The sequence below is a fragment of the Delphinapterus leucas genome, chromosome 7, assembly GCF_059928025.1.
Source record: "Delphinapterus leucas isolate spDelLeu-1000000601 "Yukka" chromosome 7, BTC_Dleu_Yukka2, whole genome shotgun sequence".
Taxonomy (NCBI): Eukaryota; Metazoa; Chordata; class Mammalia; order Artiodactyla; family Monodontidae; genus Delphinapterus; species Delphinapterus leucas.
Window position 1 is genome coordinate 71,858,558 of NC_143135.1, and position 16,988 is coordinate 71,875,545.

The 16,988-nt window shown below is 38.5% G+C and overlaps 1 protein-coding gene and 1 pseudogene across 1 annotated transcript; both read left to right on the top strand.

The window, feature by feature from the left end:
* Positions 1 to 36: 36 nt before the first annotated feature.
* Positions 37 to 4,806, top strand: JRKL (JRK like). Its single transcript, XM_022562094.3, has one exon. The coding sequence runs from the start codon at positions 716 to 718 to the stop codon at positions 2,285 to 2,287; it is 1,572 nt and encodes a 523-aa protein (XP_022417802.1). The 5' UTR covers positions 37 to 715; the 3' UTR covers positions 2,288 to 4,806.
* A 155-nt stretch (positions 4,807 to 4,961) lies between these two features.
* On the top strand, positions 4,962 to 11,691 carry LOC111168396 (sodium/potassium-transporting ATPase subunit beta-3-like; annotated as a pseudogene).
* The last annotated feature ends 5,297 nt before the right edge of the window (positions 11,692 to 16,988 follow it).

Consider the following 16,988-nt stretch of genomic DNA (forward strand, 5'->3'; position numbering starts at 1 on the left):
AAGTCCCGCCTCTGGGTGGGGCTAGGGGCGGGGCCGGCGGTGGGAGGGGGCGTTTCCGGGAGCTTGTGGTCGGGGGAGGAGCGGTCGCCGCGCGTTAGGCAGGGAGTGTTACTGGGTCCTGATTACAACTGAGGTGGGGAGAGGGAGCTCGGCGGGCAGTGAGGAACGGGGAGGACTGTGTAGGCTAAGTACGCCAACGCGGGGAAGTGGGGCTTGCGGTGAAGGGGCTGACTGCAGGGGAAGGAATCCAACGTAACCGTCCCCCTGGGGAATGGGGCCAGTCCCCGACTCCCTGGCTCTTCCGCTCTCTGCTGTAACTTCGGGGTGTGGCGGGGGTTAGTGACGGCCGTTGACCCGGGATCTGGGCGTGAAGGAGGCTTGTGGTCACGATGGGGTTATAGTCTTTCTCGCGGCCACTGGGGGAATAAAACAAATGTTTGTAATCCGGATTATCCGCGGTGACTTGGGGCCTCCTCTACTGCCCATTTAAAGTTAAAGGCCTGTTCTCTCAGACTTCCGCCCCCCGATCGTCCTTTGCCGTCTCTTTGCCAGCCCAGCCCAGCCAGGGAAGGGGTCAGGGCCACCAGGTGCCTGGTAAGGTTGAAAGACTGAGTGTGTAAGGCTGTTGTTAAAGTGAGTCTGTGAGAGAAGGCAGGATTTAGAGGATTGCTTCTGTGTGAGTCTGGGGTGAGTCCCTGAGGCCCAGAGTCTCACCATGTCAGGGAAACGGAAGCGTGTTGTGTTAACTATTAAAGATAAGCTTGATATAATAAAGAAACTTGAAGATGGAGGTTCTTCCAAACAACTGGCAGTGATTTATGGAATTGGCGAGACAACAGTTCGGGATATAAGAAAAAATAAGGAAAAGATTATAACTTACGCAAGCAGTTCTGATTCCACAAGTCTTCTGGCCAAGAGGAAATCTATGAAGCCATCCATGTATGAGGAACTGGACAGAGCAATGCTGGAATGGTTCAACCAGCAAAGAGCAAAAGGGAATCCCGTGTCTGGACCAATTTGTGCAAAAAGGGCAGAGTTCTTCTTTTATGCTTTGGGAATGGATGGTGATTTTAACCCCTCTGCTGGTTGGTTAACTCGTTTTAAGCAGCGGCACAGCATTAGAGAGATTAATATTAGAAACGAAAGATTAAGTGGAGATGAGACAGCTGTGGAAGATTTTTGCAACAACTTTCGAGACTTTATTGAACGAGAGAATTTGCAACCAGAACAGATCTACAATGCAGATGAAACTGGACTGTTTTGGAAATGCTTGCCTTCCAGGACTTCAGTAATCAAAGGTAAATGCACAGCCCCTGGACACAAGTCAATTGAAGAAAGAGTCACTATCATGTGTTGTGCCAATGCAACAGGTTTACACAAACTTAAGCTTTGTGTTGTGGGGAAAGCAAAGAAACCTCGCTCCTTCAAGTCAACTGACACCTCAAACCTGCCAGTCTCTTATTTCAGCCAAAAAGGTGCATGGATGGATCTTTCCATTTTCCGACAATGGTTTGATAAGATCTTTGTGCCACAAGTTCGCGAGCACTTAAGATCCAAAGGCTTGCAAGAAAAGGCTGTGCTCTTGTTGGATAATTCACCAACACATCCAAATGAAAATGTCCTGAGGTCAGATGATGGCCAAATATTTGCTAAATATTTACCACCTAATGTGGCTTCGTTGATTCAGCCCTCAAATCAGGGAGTCATAGCTACGATGAAGAGAAACTATCGTGCAGGTCTTCTCCAGAACAACTTGGAAGAAGGCAATGACCTGAGATCATTCTGGAAGAAACTAACTCTGCTAGATGCACTTTATGAAATAGCAATGGCATGGAATTTAGTAAAGCCAGTTACCATTAGCAGAGCATGGAAGAAGATTCTCCCTACCATAGAGGAAAAAGAAAGCCTGGACTTTGATGAAGAAAATATCTCAGTGGCTGCTGTGGGTACCATTTTACAACACACCAAAGGATTGGAAAATGTGACTCCTGAGAACATTGAAAAATGGCTTGAAGTGGACAGTACTGAGCCAGGCTATGAAGTCTTAACTGACAGTGAAATTATCAGAAGAGCACAAGGCCAGACAGACGAATCCAGTGAAAATGAGGAGGAGGAAATAGAACTGATTCCAGAGAAACATATTAATCATGCAGCTGCTCTCCAATGGACTGAAAATTTATTGGATTATCTAGAACAACAAGGTGATATGATTCTGCCTGATAGACTGGTGATACGTAAACTTCGAGCCACCATCAGAAATAAACAGAAGATGACAAAGTCAAGTTAGTAATGGTATATCAGCATTACCATTGTTTTGGTAATTGTGTAACTCTTGATCTCTGCAATATGGCTTAATTTTCTTTGTGTTCTGAATTCTCAGACACAGCCCTGTGAAATACAGATACGAAAAATGTATCTGAAGTGGTTTGAGGATTATGTGTTTTGCAGCATCTGTCTCTTGTCCCTTTATCTGTGTAGATAATCAGAAGCTGATCCTGTATAGGTATAAATCACACATACGTATGTATTCACTTTTGTAGATCTACAATTATCCCTTCCATGACAGTGGCATTCCATAAATTTTCTAGCAGAAGTTACAGGTAACAGTGAACAGATTGAGCACTTTCCTGAAATCTTTTGTTTGATTTGTGAGGGCTGCCACAGTAATCTTTCTTTGTGCTAACCATCTTAAGTGGTTGTTTGTTTTGTATATTTGTATACACTGATGGAATGAGAAATAGCTATATTGTTAGATTTCAGGGTGATCTATAATAATTCAAAATGAAGTTCAAATTGAAGGGGAAACTGATCTATGAATTAATAAAATAACTTAGAAATCATGCTTTTCTTACATTTGTTTGGGAGGACTTTTTTCTGGAAGTAAAGTAAATATAGGAAGTGATTGCTAAATTAGAAAACTATTGGAAATCTTATATATAAGATATTCTGACCTATTCATTTGTAGAAACTGGGAGTTGAAAATTTAGGGAACGTTAGGCTATTTATACAAAGGGAATAAATAGGCTCATTTTAATTGGGTCTTTTTAAAAAAATTATTAATTGGATAACAGTATAGGTTTATTATTTATTCATCTAATTATAGTACAGGTTTTATAATGTTACATGTGGTGATGTGAGCTCCCACCCTATATGTGAGGGAATATCTTGAGTATTTGAAAGTTTTTTGTTTTTTGGGTTTTTTTACTATGCACTTGAAAATGTCTATAATTTGAAAAATTTCGTCATACCTTCTCCTTTTATTTGATATGAAAAGAAGAAATGAATAAAGTATTTTTAATAAGCTGTAAATTATCTGTTTTATGAAGAAAGCAGGAATAATTATGGAAAGTGCAGATTCTAAGGAATTTCATCATTTATTATTTTAACATTTGTAAAAAGGTATTCCTGAATTCGTTAGAATTTTGATAAACTTGCTTAACAACGTAGTTTTATTTGACATTGAAAAGATATTACCTATATGAATATTAATTTCATATGTAATTTAAAAGCAAAGTGTCTGCATATTATTTCATGTTTTGGCCCTAAATTTTAAAAAAAAAAATTGTTCTCTATCAGTCATTTTTGAAAGGTTTAACTTTTTCATTGAAATACTTTGCATTTTATAATGACTTTCTTAGAACTCTAAAGCTTCAAAAATACTTGTAGCTTTCCATGATTTCTATTCTCTTCATGATATATGTCTAGTTTTTTAAAAAGACTTAACTGTGACCAGAACTGTTTAAAAATTGTATTTGTTGCATGAATTGCCTCAGAAGTTAACATACATATTGAATCAGATAATCACACATTTTGCTATAAATTAAATTGTATATAAAATTTTTTTCATTTTTCTAAAATGAAAATATGTACTAAAAAGTTTCTTGGAATTTCTGTCTGGATTTGCTCACTGTTTTTAAAATTAACCTTGTCAGTGAAATTCAGCTGTATCATTGCCACCTAGTGGTAAAATTAACATTACTGTTAAGCTGTGTGGTTTTAAACTTTAATATCTGGTAAAAGGTTCACTGTTTTGTGGCCTTGAGTGTGAATCTTGTGACTCTTTCTCCTGTGAGAGACTGACTCTTCTTTCTTTGGTTTGTAGCTATTTTCTCTTTTCTGAAAGCTGCCAACAATGGTAAACTAAAAGTTCTGTTTTGGACTCTTCTATCCTTAAATATAATTATAAAAGCTGCCAATTACTGAATACCATGTTGTGTTCTAAGCAGTGTATTTATATCAGTAACCCTAAAATTATGAATTAGGTGGAAATACTGATGCTCAGATCATACTCTTAATTGCTGAAGATCACTTGACTACAGGTAAGAATTTAAACCCAGGTATTTGATGCCAAAACCTACATTTATTTTATCCAACCTAGGCTAACCTCTTAACCTTTCCAATCTTCAACATTTATTCCTTGCCACCTTCCTCCGCCACCTGCCACCAGTGTCTGAATTTACTTCTCTATTTTTCAGTGCACTTGTGGCAGCAATTGCCCTTTCCTTTTACCCTTTTATGAGGTTAGCCTTCCTCTTGCACTACTCTCCATTTCCCTGTTTATCCACAGCCTAATAGCATTTGAAATTGGGATCATCTGTTTTTTGACTTCTGGTTAGCCATGCTCAGTGAGGATCCTTTCTCACTTCAGCAATTTAAAACCCACCATTGGGAAAACAATTCATGCAAACCTTTCTCTTTAGTTCATGAGGTAATCTCAAAGAGAACTGAAGAGTTGGCACAGTATAGTCCCAACATGAAAGTCTTGCCTTCCCAAAGTTGTTGTAAACCACTACCACCAAAGGCACGTTAGCATGTATACACTCAGATCCATACAGATCAAAGGGGAAAAAAAATAAACCCCCAAATGAGATGATATGGTGAAGAGAATGACCGTTAGGTTCAAATAAAAGAGGGGGTGGTTAGATGAGAAGAAGAAAATTAAAAGGAAATGTGGCCTACGGGGAGATTTGTTTTGTAATGATGTGAATTTTAACATCCTAGTCCCAGGTTACTGGTATGTGTTGCTCATTCGTAGATGGTCCCTGTAATCTCTGCTTTTCTCCTTTTCACCTTTGGAATGTTAAGCCGTCAGCACCAAGTTGAATGCATTTGATCAGTAGTTGGGACCATTTGGTGGATGACACCAGAAGCTGTTTGGGTACCATATCTGCCCCAAGGTCATAAAGTCTTAGTTTCTAATGCTTCTTCCCTCAATGCCCCACCGAAAGCTGTTTGGCTTTCTATTGCTCTATTAAGAAATTAGCCATAGGATCATGTTCTCTCTAGTCTTACCAGGTTTTCCCATTGATGAGCCTTGATCAACTGAATAATGTTTCTCTAAACCCACACTCTTACTAGCCAAGAATGTTGTGAGGGTAGGATTACCTGCAGAGGTTGATGCAGGAATTTAGAAACTTCCCTTTTATGAGAGATTTGGGCTTTTGGGAGGTGGATGGGTGAAAGGAGTGGAATTCCTTGCCAGGTTTAAATTCAGTGAATCAAAAGTTCATTGACTACTGGAGGTGATGCGTTTAGGAAAATATAAAGACGGGGAAGAGTGGTTCATATACTAAAGATCTTGAAATCAAGGTGGAAAAAAATAATATATTTGAGAAAAAACAAAGCCATCTGGTTTAATTGTAAACTCATATAAAACAGCCAACATAATGTGATATGGATTATGTGAGGAAACCATAATGATTTAGTTTGCTTATTAATTCCTTCAGTGGCTTCTACTCTGTATATCCTCTACATTTTCAACTTTTCTTTTTTTGGTTTTCACTACTGCTGAGTGACTTCATCCATTTCCATTACCTGCATGCTTATGATCCCAAAACTGTCTCCAGTCACCCTGAAGTCCAGATTTGTATCTTCAACTGAGAAGCAGTATTTCAGTCTGGAAGGGAAATTTAAATTGTTGTTTTGCTTTCCATCTATAGTAAACTGTCCATTAGCATCCTAATGTCAGAGCCAACTAGATGCGCTAAGGAGTTTTTAACAGTGCCAAATTAAGCTAATCTATATTGGTCCGTAATATCAAAGTAGGTAATTATCTTTTCTTATCTCTCTCTGTATATACATATATATCACCTTTCTTAGTTAGCCTTTCCTGATGCCCTTGCCTCTGACCATTTCTTCCCATGGATAGCCATAGTGGTTTCTGTTTTTCGTACCCTTGTTACTACTCAAGTACTAAAATTGAGTTTATCTTCCAACCCTTAACCTCCTTAAAAGACTATCATTCAAACTCTTTAGACCGAATACATTCCTTAGAAATGTACTCTTAACTGTTTTCCCTATTTAAGGCAGCTGGCAAGTTTACACAGTAACTAGTCGCATGCAATTAGAAGTTGGGGGTGAAAGAATGCCCAGAGGGTAGCAGTTGCTGGGAAAACCTAATAATGTGAAAACTAGTGTAAGACCTCAGATTCTGTAAGACTTGTATTGTGAAGTGATCTTTTGATGTGTATCTCAATACTGGACTATGAGATCAAGGACCATAGAATCAGTGATTTGAAGAATAGTATATATTCATTCAACAAATGTGTACTCAACAAACACAAATTGTATTGTTTCTGTGTGTAAGACATTCTAGGCAATATATGGGATACATGGATTAGACTACATTAGACTTATAATAGAGAAGAGGAGACAAATGTAAAAAAAGGGAGAATGAATTGTGTCACATTCTGATGGAGTGCATATACAAGACTAATATGAGTGACATAAGGTAGTATAATCTGATAGGAGGAGTAAGTCATAACAATTGAGTTGGTCTTGAAAAATAACTAAAATTTTCATGATGTTTTACTGTCTTCAGTCATTGCCAAATGTCCTCCAGGGGGCAAAATCATCCCCAGTTGAGAACTATGGCTGTAGAGTTACAAGCGTACAGGTTTTTGGTCTGCTTTCCAAGTTATTGAAGATAATACTTGAAAAATGTTTTTACCGCTATTCCATCTTACCAGCCTCTGCTAGTTGTTTCCCTGATGCCTGCTTCCTGATCACTAATTCCACACATTTGAGATTTTTGTCACAGCAGCACCCCATTTCAAGGTACCAATTTTTCTGTTGATCTGGGTAATTCTAGCCGATGAAAAAAACCTCAGAATTTTAGAGACTTATAATACATGTGTTTCTCTGAGTAATTTTGTGATGATATAAAACTTGGTCGGAGCGTGATTTTCTTCAAGTTGTGATTCATGGGCCCAGGCTCCTTCCACCTTGTGATTTTGTGCTTGCTAGACCCCCTAGAGTCTTCTACATCCAGTTAGTAGATAGGAAAAGAGAGAATGAAAAATATACACTGCTTTTTAACTAACTCCTATCAGAAATGATATGCATTATTTCTGTTTATATTCTAATGATGAGCACTCATCACCTGGCCCTACCTTGATACGGGGGTGCTCAGGAATAACTCCCTAACTAGGCAGCTGGTTCCTAATTATGACTTTTTACAATGGAAGGGGAAGGTGCACATTTTTAGTGAATAATTAGCCCTTTCTGAAACAAAAGTATATAATTGCAGTTATTCTTATAGAATCATCCATGGAGCTTTAAAATATATCAATGCATGAGTCCTACCTAGAAAGGGTCAGATTGCAATTTGTTTAGAGTAGTTACAGTGTATTTATTTTTAATGTTGCAGAGAATAACTAGTATGCAACCAAAGTTGAGAGCCACAAGATTACAAATTTGCAAGGTGAGTGGAGTAGATGTGGAGACGAGAATAACAGGCTCCTTTGATGGACCGTAATGTCAAGAATATGTATAGAGGTAGAGTAATGAGGAAGCTAAATAAATAAGCAAATAAGCATGTATATATGTCTCTGTGTGTTTTTAGGGGGTAGCTGATTTCAGAGGAGAGAACATAGATCTTGAAAGGAGGAAACTCATGTCTGAGTCCCAGTTCTACCACTTTTCAGCTCCAGAATTTCTAATTGGTTCTCTTTCATAAGTACCTATTCTTTCATGTATACAATAATCTTCCTTTATTTGAGTGTATGAATTTTACTTATTTGAAACATACAGTTTGACTTCTCTGTGATCCCTCACCTTTTCCTACCCTTTACTGAGTTCATAGTCCTTCATGGAGTTGGTACACTTCCAACATTTTGGTCATTCTTTTTTTTTAAAATAAATTTATTTATTTATTTTTGGCCACATTGGGCCTTCGTTGCTGCGCACGGGCTTCCTCTAGTTGTGGTGAGCGGGGGTACTCTATGTTGTGGTGCACAGGCTTCTCATTGCGGTGGCTTCTCTTGTTGCAGAGCATGGCTCTAGGTGAGCGGGCTTCAGTAGTTGTGACGCACGGGCTTAGTTGCTCCGCGGCATGTGGAATCTTCCTGGATCAGAGCCCGAACTCGTGTTCCTTGCATTGGCAGGCAGATTCTTAACCACTGTGCCACCAGGGAAGTCCCCATTTTGGTCATTCTTAATTGTGCATTCTTCACTGTAGCTGAGATTGCCTGAAAGAGTATGACCTCTGCTTTATACAGCATATATTATGGGAAGTATAGAAACATCTGCTAAGGTTTGGTTGGAGCCATTGATAGAACAAGGAATGGACATTATATCCTGTCAGATGTGGAACTTGAGAGCTAATTTTCTGAGCTCGGATGCTCCCCACTCCTCCGGAGTTTACCAGGTACCAAAGGTGTTATTCTGTTAATTACCCGAACCTCTGCTTCTTCCTGAGCACAGGCATCATTTTCTTTTGTGCCTAGCCTGGAAGATGGCGGTATGTGCCTGGATCCTTGCACTAGGCCTCTTGTTGGTTATATCTGGACTCCTGCCCCCAGCTCTTGCCACCTCATTATATGGAACACAATTTTCTCACACATAGTTTATGGTCCTCCAAAAGTTTACCTTCCTGTTTTGAAGATGGCTATACTTGGTTCTTTTAAAAGTATATACATACATATTTTTTCTATTGTTTATATAGTTGATGTAAGGTGAGAATGAAGCATCTGCTCTCTCCATTTATTTTGATATCAGAAGTCCTAGCCGTGTGATATTGGGTGAGTTTCTAAATCTCTGAGTCTTCTTATCTCTAAAATGGGGATAATACAGATTGTTAAGAAGATTAAATAAAATAATGTACAACACTTTGTGAACTAATATGTTAGTTTTCATATTATTAATAGGAAGGATTAAAGTACTAGAGGGCATCAAAGATGAAGAGAAGAGTGGGAGAGTAAGATAATTGAAAGAATAGGGTTTTGTGGTCAAAGGGAGGAATTATAGAGGTCAAGATTGGCAACTTTAGGTATTTACAATGTGTTGAGCCAATATATACAATCAGGCTCTGGCACACCTTTTTCAATGCCCTAAGCGTCTTTCTCTTACATAATGTGGGGATTAAACCTTTTATTCACACTCTAAGTCAGAAGGGGCTTTTTTTCATATTATAATTATACAATGTTTGTATATTCTCAATTTGAAGACCTCTCTAAAAGGGGAGAGTGGCATTTCAATATATCCTAAAGGTGTCAAGTCAACAAAAAGATCAAGTTTGGTTGCAAATACCTTACAGTTATACAAATCTAATATTTTATGCAAAAGTTAATAAAGTTTAAAGGAACAGATAGAAATCTGAAAAGGAGAGATGGATAAGTAAAGGAATATCAAATAGATTATTGACAAGCATTTGTATACTCTTTTATCTCTTTATGAATGAGGAAAATAAAAATATGGTTATAAAACACGAGTCATAACAATTATGGCAGATTTATTTTTAAAACATTTAAAAAATATGATCATATTGGGATGATTTCAAGTTGACTGAGAACAGTTGTGTGGTTTCGGTTACCACTGAAAAGAAACCAGATAGCAGAGGGAGTCTACTTTTTCACTAATAACATTTTGACGAAAGATGAGAGAGATGATTGGTATTTGGTGCCACTCTGAAATTAAGAGAATAAATGGGAGGCTCTCGCGGCCGAAGCGGCGGCCCGGCGCAGCGCAGTCTGCTTGAGCGCTCACCGCAGCGACGAGGTTTCCTCGGCCGTCCGGCCTTCCGCCGCGGTCGCGGGCTGCGCTGCTCCAGCCCGGACGCGCGCCTCTGCGCTCCTCGCAGCTTCCACTTAGCAGCCGCTCCCCTCGCCGTCCGCACACTCACCATGACGAAGAAAGAGAAGTCCTTCAACCAGAGCCTGGCCGAGTGGAAGCTCTTCATCTACAACACGACTACCGGAGAGTTCCTGGAGCCCACCGCCAAGAGCTGGGGTTTGATCTTGCTCTTCTACGTAGTTCTTTTTTTTTTTTTTTTTTTTGCGGTATGTGGGCCTCTCACTGTTGTGGCCTCTCCCGTTGCGGAGCACAGGCTCCGGACGCACAGGCTCAGCGGCCATGGCTCACGGGTCCAGCCGCTCCACGGCATGTGGGATCTTCCCGGACCGGGGCACGAACCTGTGTCCCCTGCATCGGCCGGCGGACTCTAAACCACTGCGCCACCAGGGAAGCCCTACCTAGTTCTTTTATGGGTTCCTGGCTGCACTCTTTTCATTCACAAAGTGGGCTATGCTTCAGGCTCTGAACGATGAGGTTCCAAAATATCGTGACCAGATGCCTAGCCCAGGACTTACGGTTTTTCCAAAACAAGTGATGGCGTTGGATTTTTCATTCAGCGTGTCTAATCCAGAGTCCTGTAGAGGGTACATTAATGACCTTAAGAGATTTCTAAAGTCATATGGCTTAGAAGAATCTCACAGATTGTCCCGATGGAGCATTTTTTTGAGCAGAAGGTCTAGATTATACTTCATGTCGGTTTCCTCTTGTCTTACTTGAAGCACGCAGTGGTGTGGATGATCCCGAGTTTGGCTACTCCACAGAAAGCCCTTGTATTCTTGTGAAAATGAACAGAATAATTGGAGTAAAGCCTCAAGGAGAACCAAGGATAGAATGTATTTTGAAGGGTGAAAACACATCAATGCTATCAACTTATGCTTCTAATGGAACTATAGATTTAAAGTATTTTCCATATTATGGGAAAAAATTGCATGGGAGCTATCTACAGTCATTTGTTGCCGTCCAGCTCATCTTTGGTAATAGAAATAACGTAAACGAAGTAACAGTTGAGCGCAAGATTGATGGATCACCCAACCTAAAAAACCAGGATGATCGTGACAAGTTTTTAGGACGAGTTGCATTCAAAATCACCATGCGTCCATAGTAGAAGTTAGAATATCTCCACAGAGTAAACGTTGTGTTGTCTGTCTTCCTTTGGTATCAGCTGGACCTACCATTCCAGAATTATGAGACCACCTTGGAGAAAGGTGGAGTGGTGCATGATACTGGGGTAGCATCATAATGTGCTTCCAGATCATAGTGTTCAGTGTCCTTCAAGTAACTGCCTGTTGCCTCTGCTGCCTTTTGAACCATGTACAGTCACAAGATAGGACTGTGAACAGCTGATTCTGAACATGTAAGATGGGGGTTTGTCCAATTTTTACGTGGTTTAATTGCCTAGCGTCTAAAGCTTAATGTGCTCTGCTATGTAAATATTTTACAGATTTAACACTGGTTAACTGTCACATTTTGATGCCAGCAAAGTTTTAGGGGATAAAATGGTACCTGACCAACGTCAAATGACTTTATAGCTGCAAGAAATGCAGTGTGTGGAGAAGCTCTGTATGTGAGGAGGAAAAAGGAAAATAAAAGTGGGTTTGAAAGGTTAAAAAAAAAAAAGAATAGATGGTATTAAGCAGCCAAGTATCTCTTCCATTCCCCCTTATTACACATAATGCCTTTTGTCTGTCAGTCTAACAAAGTATATGCCTTAATAGCAACCCATTGTCTGTAGACTGAGCCCAGTTCTCTGCCTTTTGCTGTTTGATCTCTACATCCTCTTGTATGTAGAGAATGACAAAGAAAGACCCTGAGTGGATTTGTCTGGTACTATCAATTGACACAGGTAGTAGGAAATTGTCAGTACATATGTGAGGGGAAAAAAATATACAAATTTTATTCTTTATAAAAGACTTATTTGATAAGGCTTTTCTTGTATGAGGCACATAAACACAAATTTTTGATGCGGAAATATATGAGGGCTCCATGGCAACTGAAAACAAAAGGCTGTATTTGGTCATACAATTTAAAACAACTATTTTCTATTTTCATTTCAGTATTTAGGACTAGCTTATTTTTATTCTGTGTATTACAGATATTTTAACAAATGAAATAAAATTGAATGCAGTGTGGAAAAATCAATTCCATGAATTAATTTTTAAGCTATATTTGTACATTCATCAGTAGAATCTCCTTTTTTCCAACCTTAAAGGGAAAAACTGTTTCACATAGTAAACAATAAATGTCGCTTAGATAAACATTTACCCTCTTTTAATTCTAGTACTTTGTAAGTTTCTTTAATGTGACTATGAAATTCTGTCATTTATTCATTTGTTCATTTATTCATTCATCTCAAATATTTACCTACAAATATTGACCTACTCCATAACCAAAAATTTAATCATTCTCTAATGTCTTCTTGCAGATTTGTGTGATGATAAACTTGAAATTAAATCCTTACATATTTTGTATGTTAGAAAAAAGACTTTTCTACTTTAGTCATCAGTGAGTTGATGAAGAAAGATACTCAGTAAGATTGATGATTTTTGATACGTTTTAGCATACAGACTGGTTCTTAAAACCTGAGTTATTTTGAAGTTATCATTTAAAAGTGCTTATAATATGTAAATATTTATTCATTGGTTTCTATAAACACTAGATACAAATAATATGCTTTCTGACATATAGTCCAGATATTTATGCACAATACCATGCTATATTACCTACAGATGATTTGCTGGCTTAAAAAAGAAAAAATACAAATACAAATAAAAGCAGCAAGTTAGAGAAAAATATTCAATAATGGTTATATTCAAAAAGTATTAAAATGTCTAAGATAGGAGTTTTGTCTTTTTTTTTAACATCTTTATTGGAGTATAATTGCTTTACAAAGTTGTGTTAGTTTCTGCTGTATAACAAAGAGAATCAGCTATATGTATACATATATCCCCATATCCCCTCCCTCTTGTGTCTCACTCCCACCCTCCCTATCCCACCCCTCTAGGTGGTTGGTCACAAAGCACTGAGCTGATCTCCCTGTGCTATGCGGCGGCTTCCCACTAGCTATCTATTTTACATTTGGTAGTGTATATATGTCCATGCCGCTCTCTCACTTCGTCCCAGCTTAGCCTTCTCCATCCCCGTGTCCTCAAGTCCATTCTCTACGTCTGCATCTTTATTCCTGTCCTGCCCCTAGGTTCCTCAGAACCATTTTGTTTTGTTTTTTTTTAGATTCCATATATATGTGTTAGCATACAGTATTTGTTTTTCTATTTCTGACTTACTTCAATCTGTATGACACTCTCTAGGTCCATCCACCTCACTACAAATAACTCAAATTCATTTCTTTTTATGGCTGAGTAATATTCCATTGTATATATGTGCCACATATTCTTTATCCATTCATCTGTCAATGGATACTTAGGTTGCTTCGATGTCCTGGCTATTGTAAATAGATCTTCAATGAACAGTGTGGTACATGACTCCTCTGGAATTATGGTTTTCACAGGGTATATGTCCAGTAATGGGATTGCTGGGTCGTATGGTAGTTCCATTTCTAGTTTTTTAAGGAACCTCCATACTGTTCTCCATAGTAGCTGTATCAATTTACATTCCCACCAACAGTGTAAGAGGGTTCCCTTTTTTCCACACCCGCTCCACCATTTATTGTTTGTAGATTTTTTGATGATGGCCATTCTGACTGGTGTGAGGTGATACCTCATTATACTTTTGATTTGCATTTCTCTAATGATTAGTGATGTTGAACATCCTTTCATGTGTTTGTTGGCAATCTGTATATCATCTTTAGAGAAATGTCTATTTAGATCTTCTGCCCATTTTTGGATTGGGTTGTTTGTTTTTTTGTTATTCAGCTGCATGAGCTGCTTGTATATTTTGGAGATTAATCCTTTGTCAGTTGCTTTGTTTGGAAATATTTTCTCCCATTCTGAGGGTTGCATTTTCTTCTTGTTTATGGTTTCCTTTGCTGTGCAACAGCTTTTAAGTTTCATTAGGTCCCATTTGTTTATTTTTGTTTTTATTTCTATTACTCTAGGAGGTGGGTCAAAAAGGATCTTACTGTGATTTATGTCATAGAATATTCTGCCTATGTTTCCCTCTAAGAGTTTTATAGTGTCTGGCCTTACATTTAGGTCTTTGATCCATTTTGAGTTTACTTTTGTGTATGGTGTTAGAGAGTATTCTAATTTCATTCTTTCACATGTAGCTGTCCAGTTTTCCAGCACCACTTACTGAAGAGGCTGTCTTTTCTCCACTGTATATTCTTGCCTCCTTTATCAAAGATAAGGTAACCATATGTGTGTGGGTTTATCTCTGAGCTTTCTATCCTGCTCCATTGATCTATATTACTGTTTTTGTTCCAGTACCATACTGTCTTGACTACTGCAGCTTTGTGGTATGGTCTGAAGTCTGTGAGCCTGATTCCTCCAGCTCCATTTTTCTTTCTCAAGATTGCTTTGGCTATTAGGGGTCTTTTGTGTTTCCATACACATTGTGAAATTTTTTGTTCTAGTTCTGTGAAAAATGCCATTGGTAGTTTGATAGGGATTACACTGAATCTGTAGATTACTTTGTGTAGTACAGTCATTTTCACAATATTGATCTTCCAATCCAAGAACATGGTATATCTCTCCATCTGTTTGTATCATCTTTAATTTCTTTCATCAGTGTCTTATAGTTTTCTGCATACAGGTCTTTTGTCTCCTTAGGTAGGTTTATTCCTAAGTATTTTATTCTTTTTGTTCCGGTGGTAAATGGGAGTGTTTTCTTGATTTCACTTTCAGATTTTTCATCATTAGTGTATAGGAATGCAAGAGATTTCTGTGCATTAATTTTGGGTTCTGTTACTTTACCAAATGCATTGATTAACTCTAGTAGTTTTCTGGTAGCATCGTTAGGATTCTCTATGTATAGTATCATGTCATCTGAAAAGAGTGGGAGTTTTATTCCTTCTTTTCCGATTTGGATTCCTTTTATTTCTTTTTCTTCACTGATTGCTGTGGCTAAAACTTCCAAAACTATGTTGAATAATAGTGGTGAGAGTGGGCAACCTTGTCTTGTTCCTGATCTTAGTGGAAATGGTTTCAATCTTTCACCATTGAGAACAATGCTGGCTGTGCGTTTGTCATATATGGACTTTATTATGTTGAGGTAAGTTCCTACGGTGCCTACCTTCTGGAGAGTTTTTATCATAAATGTGTGTTGAATTTTGTCAAAAGCTTTTTCTGCATCTATTGTGATTATCATATGGTTTTTATCCTTCAGTTTGTTAATATGGTGTATCACATTGATTGATTTGTGTATGTTGAAGAATCCTTGCATTCCTGGGATAAACCCCACTTAATCATGGTGTATGATCCTTTTAATGTGCTGTTGGATTCTGTTTGCTAGTATTTTGTTGAGGATTTTTGCACCTATGTTCATCAGTGATATTGGCCTGTAGTTTTGTGTGTGTGTGTGTGTGTGTGTGTTTTAACTAAGCAGGTCTTTATTGTGAAGCTTATCTCTCATTGAATTAATTCTTCATGGGCCCAGTCAGAGGGTTTGTTTTCGTGTGTCTTTTTCTTCTCTTGTGTTTCCCTCCTAGAGAAGTTTCTTTATCATTTGTTGTAAAGCTGGTTGGTGCTGAATTCTCTTAGCTTTTGCTTGTTTGAAAACCTTTTGATTTCTCCATTGAATCTGAATGAGATCCTTTCTGGGTAGAGTAATCTTGGTTGTAGGCTTTGCTCTTTCATCACTTTAAGTATATCCTGCCACTCCTTTCTGGCCTGCAGAGTTTCTGCTGAAAAATCAGCTTATAACCTTATGGGGATTCCTTTATATGTTATATTTTGTTTTTCCCTTCTTGCCATTAATATTTTTTCTTTGAATTTAATTTTTGTTAGTTTGATTAATATGTGTATTGGTGTGTTTCTCCTAGGGTTTATCCTGTATGGGACTCTCTGTGCTTCCTGGGCTTAGGTGACTCTTTCCTTTCCCATGTTAAGGAAGTTTTCCACTGTAATCCTTTTCAAATATTTTCTCAGACCCTTTCTTTTTCTCTTCTTCTTCTGGGACCCCTATAATTCGAATGTTGGTGCATTTGGTGTTGTCCCAGAGGTCTCTGAAATTGTCTTAAATTCTTTTCATTCTTTTATCTTTTCAGCTCCTCAGCAGTTATTTCCACCATTTTGTCTTCCAGCTCACTTATTCGTTCTTCTGCCTCAGTTATCCTGTTATTGATTCCTTCTAGTGTATTTTTCATTTCAGTTATTGTCTTGTTCATCTCTGTTTGTTTGTTCTTTAGTTCTTCTAGATCTTTGTTAAACATTTCTTGTATTTTCTCAATCCATGCCTCCATTCTATTTCTGAGATTCTGGATCATCTTTATTATCTTGACTCTGAATTCTTTTTCAGGTAGATTGCCTATTTCCTCTTTATTCATTTGGTCTTGTAGGTTTTTACCTTGCTCCTTCATCTATGACATATTTTTTTGCCATCTCATGTTTTTTTTTCCTTTTTTTAATGAGTGGGATTGTGTTTCTGTCTTACTGGTTGTTTGGCCTGAAGCTTCCGACACTGGAGTTTGCAGGCTGTTGGGTAGAGCTGTGTCTTGGTGCTGAGAAGAAGACCTCCAGGAGACCTCACTCCTATGAATATTCCCTGAGGTCTGAGGTTCTCTGTTATTCCAGTAGTTTGGACTTGGATCCCCCACTGCAGGAGGAGTGACCTGAGTGGCCTGACCCCTGGCTTGTGAACCAAGATCCTGCAAGCTGTGTAGGGTGGCAAAAAAAAGAAAAAAAAAGAAAATGTGGAAAAGGCCTTGGCTGTGGAGGGCAGGCCTAAGCACAGAGGTGGTTTGGGCAGTGGGTGGGGCCTATGGTTAGGACCCACAGGGCTGGGAAAGGGGCTGTGAGGGTTGG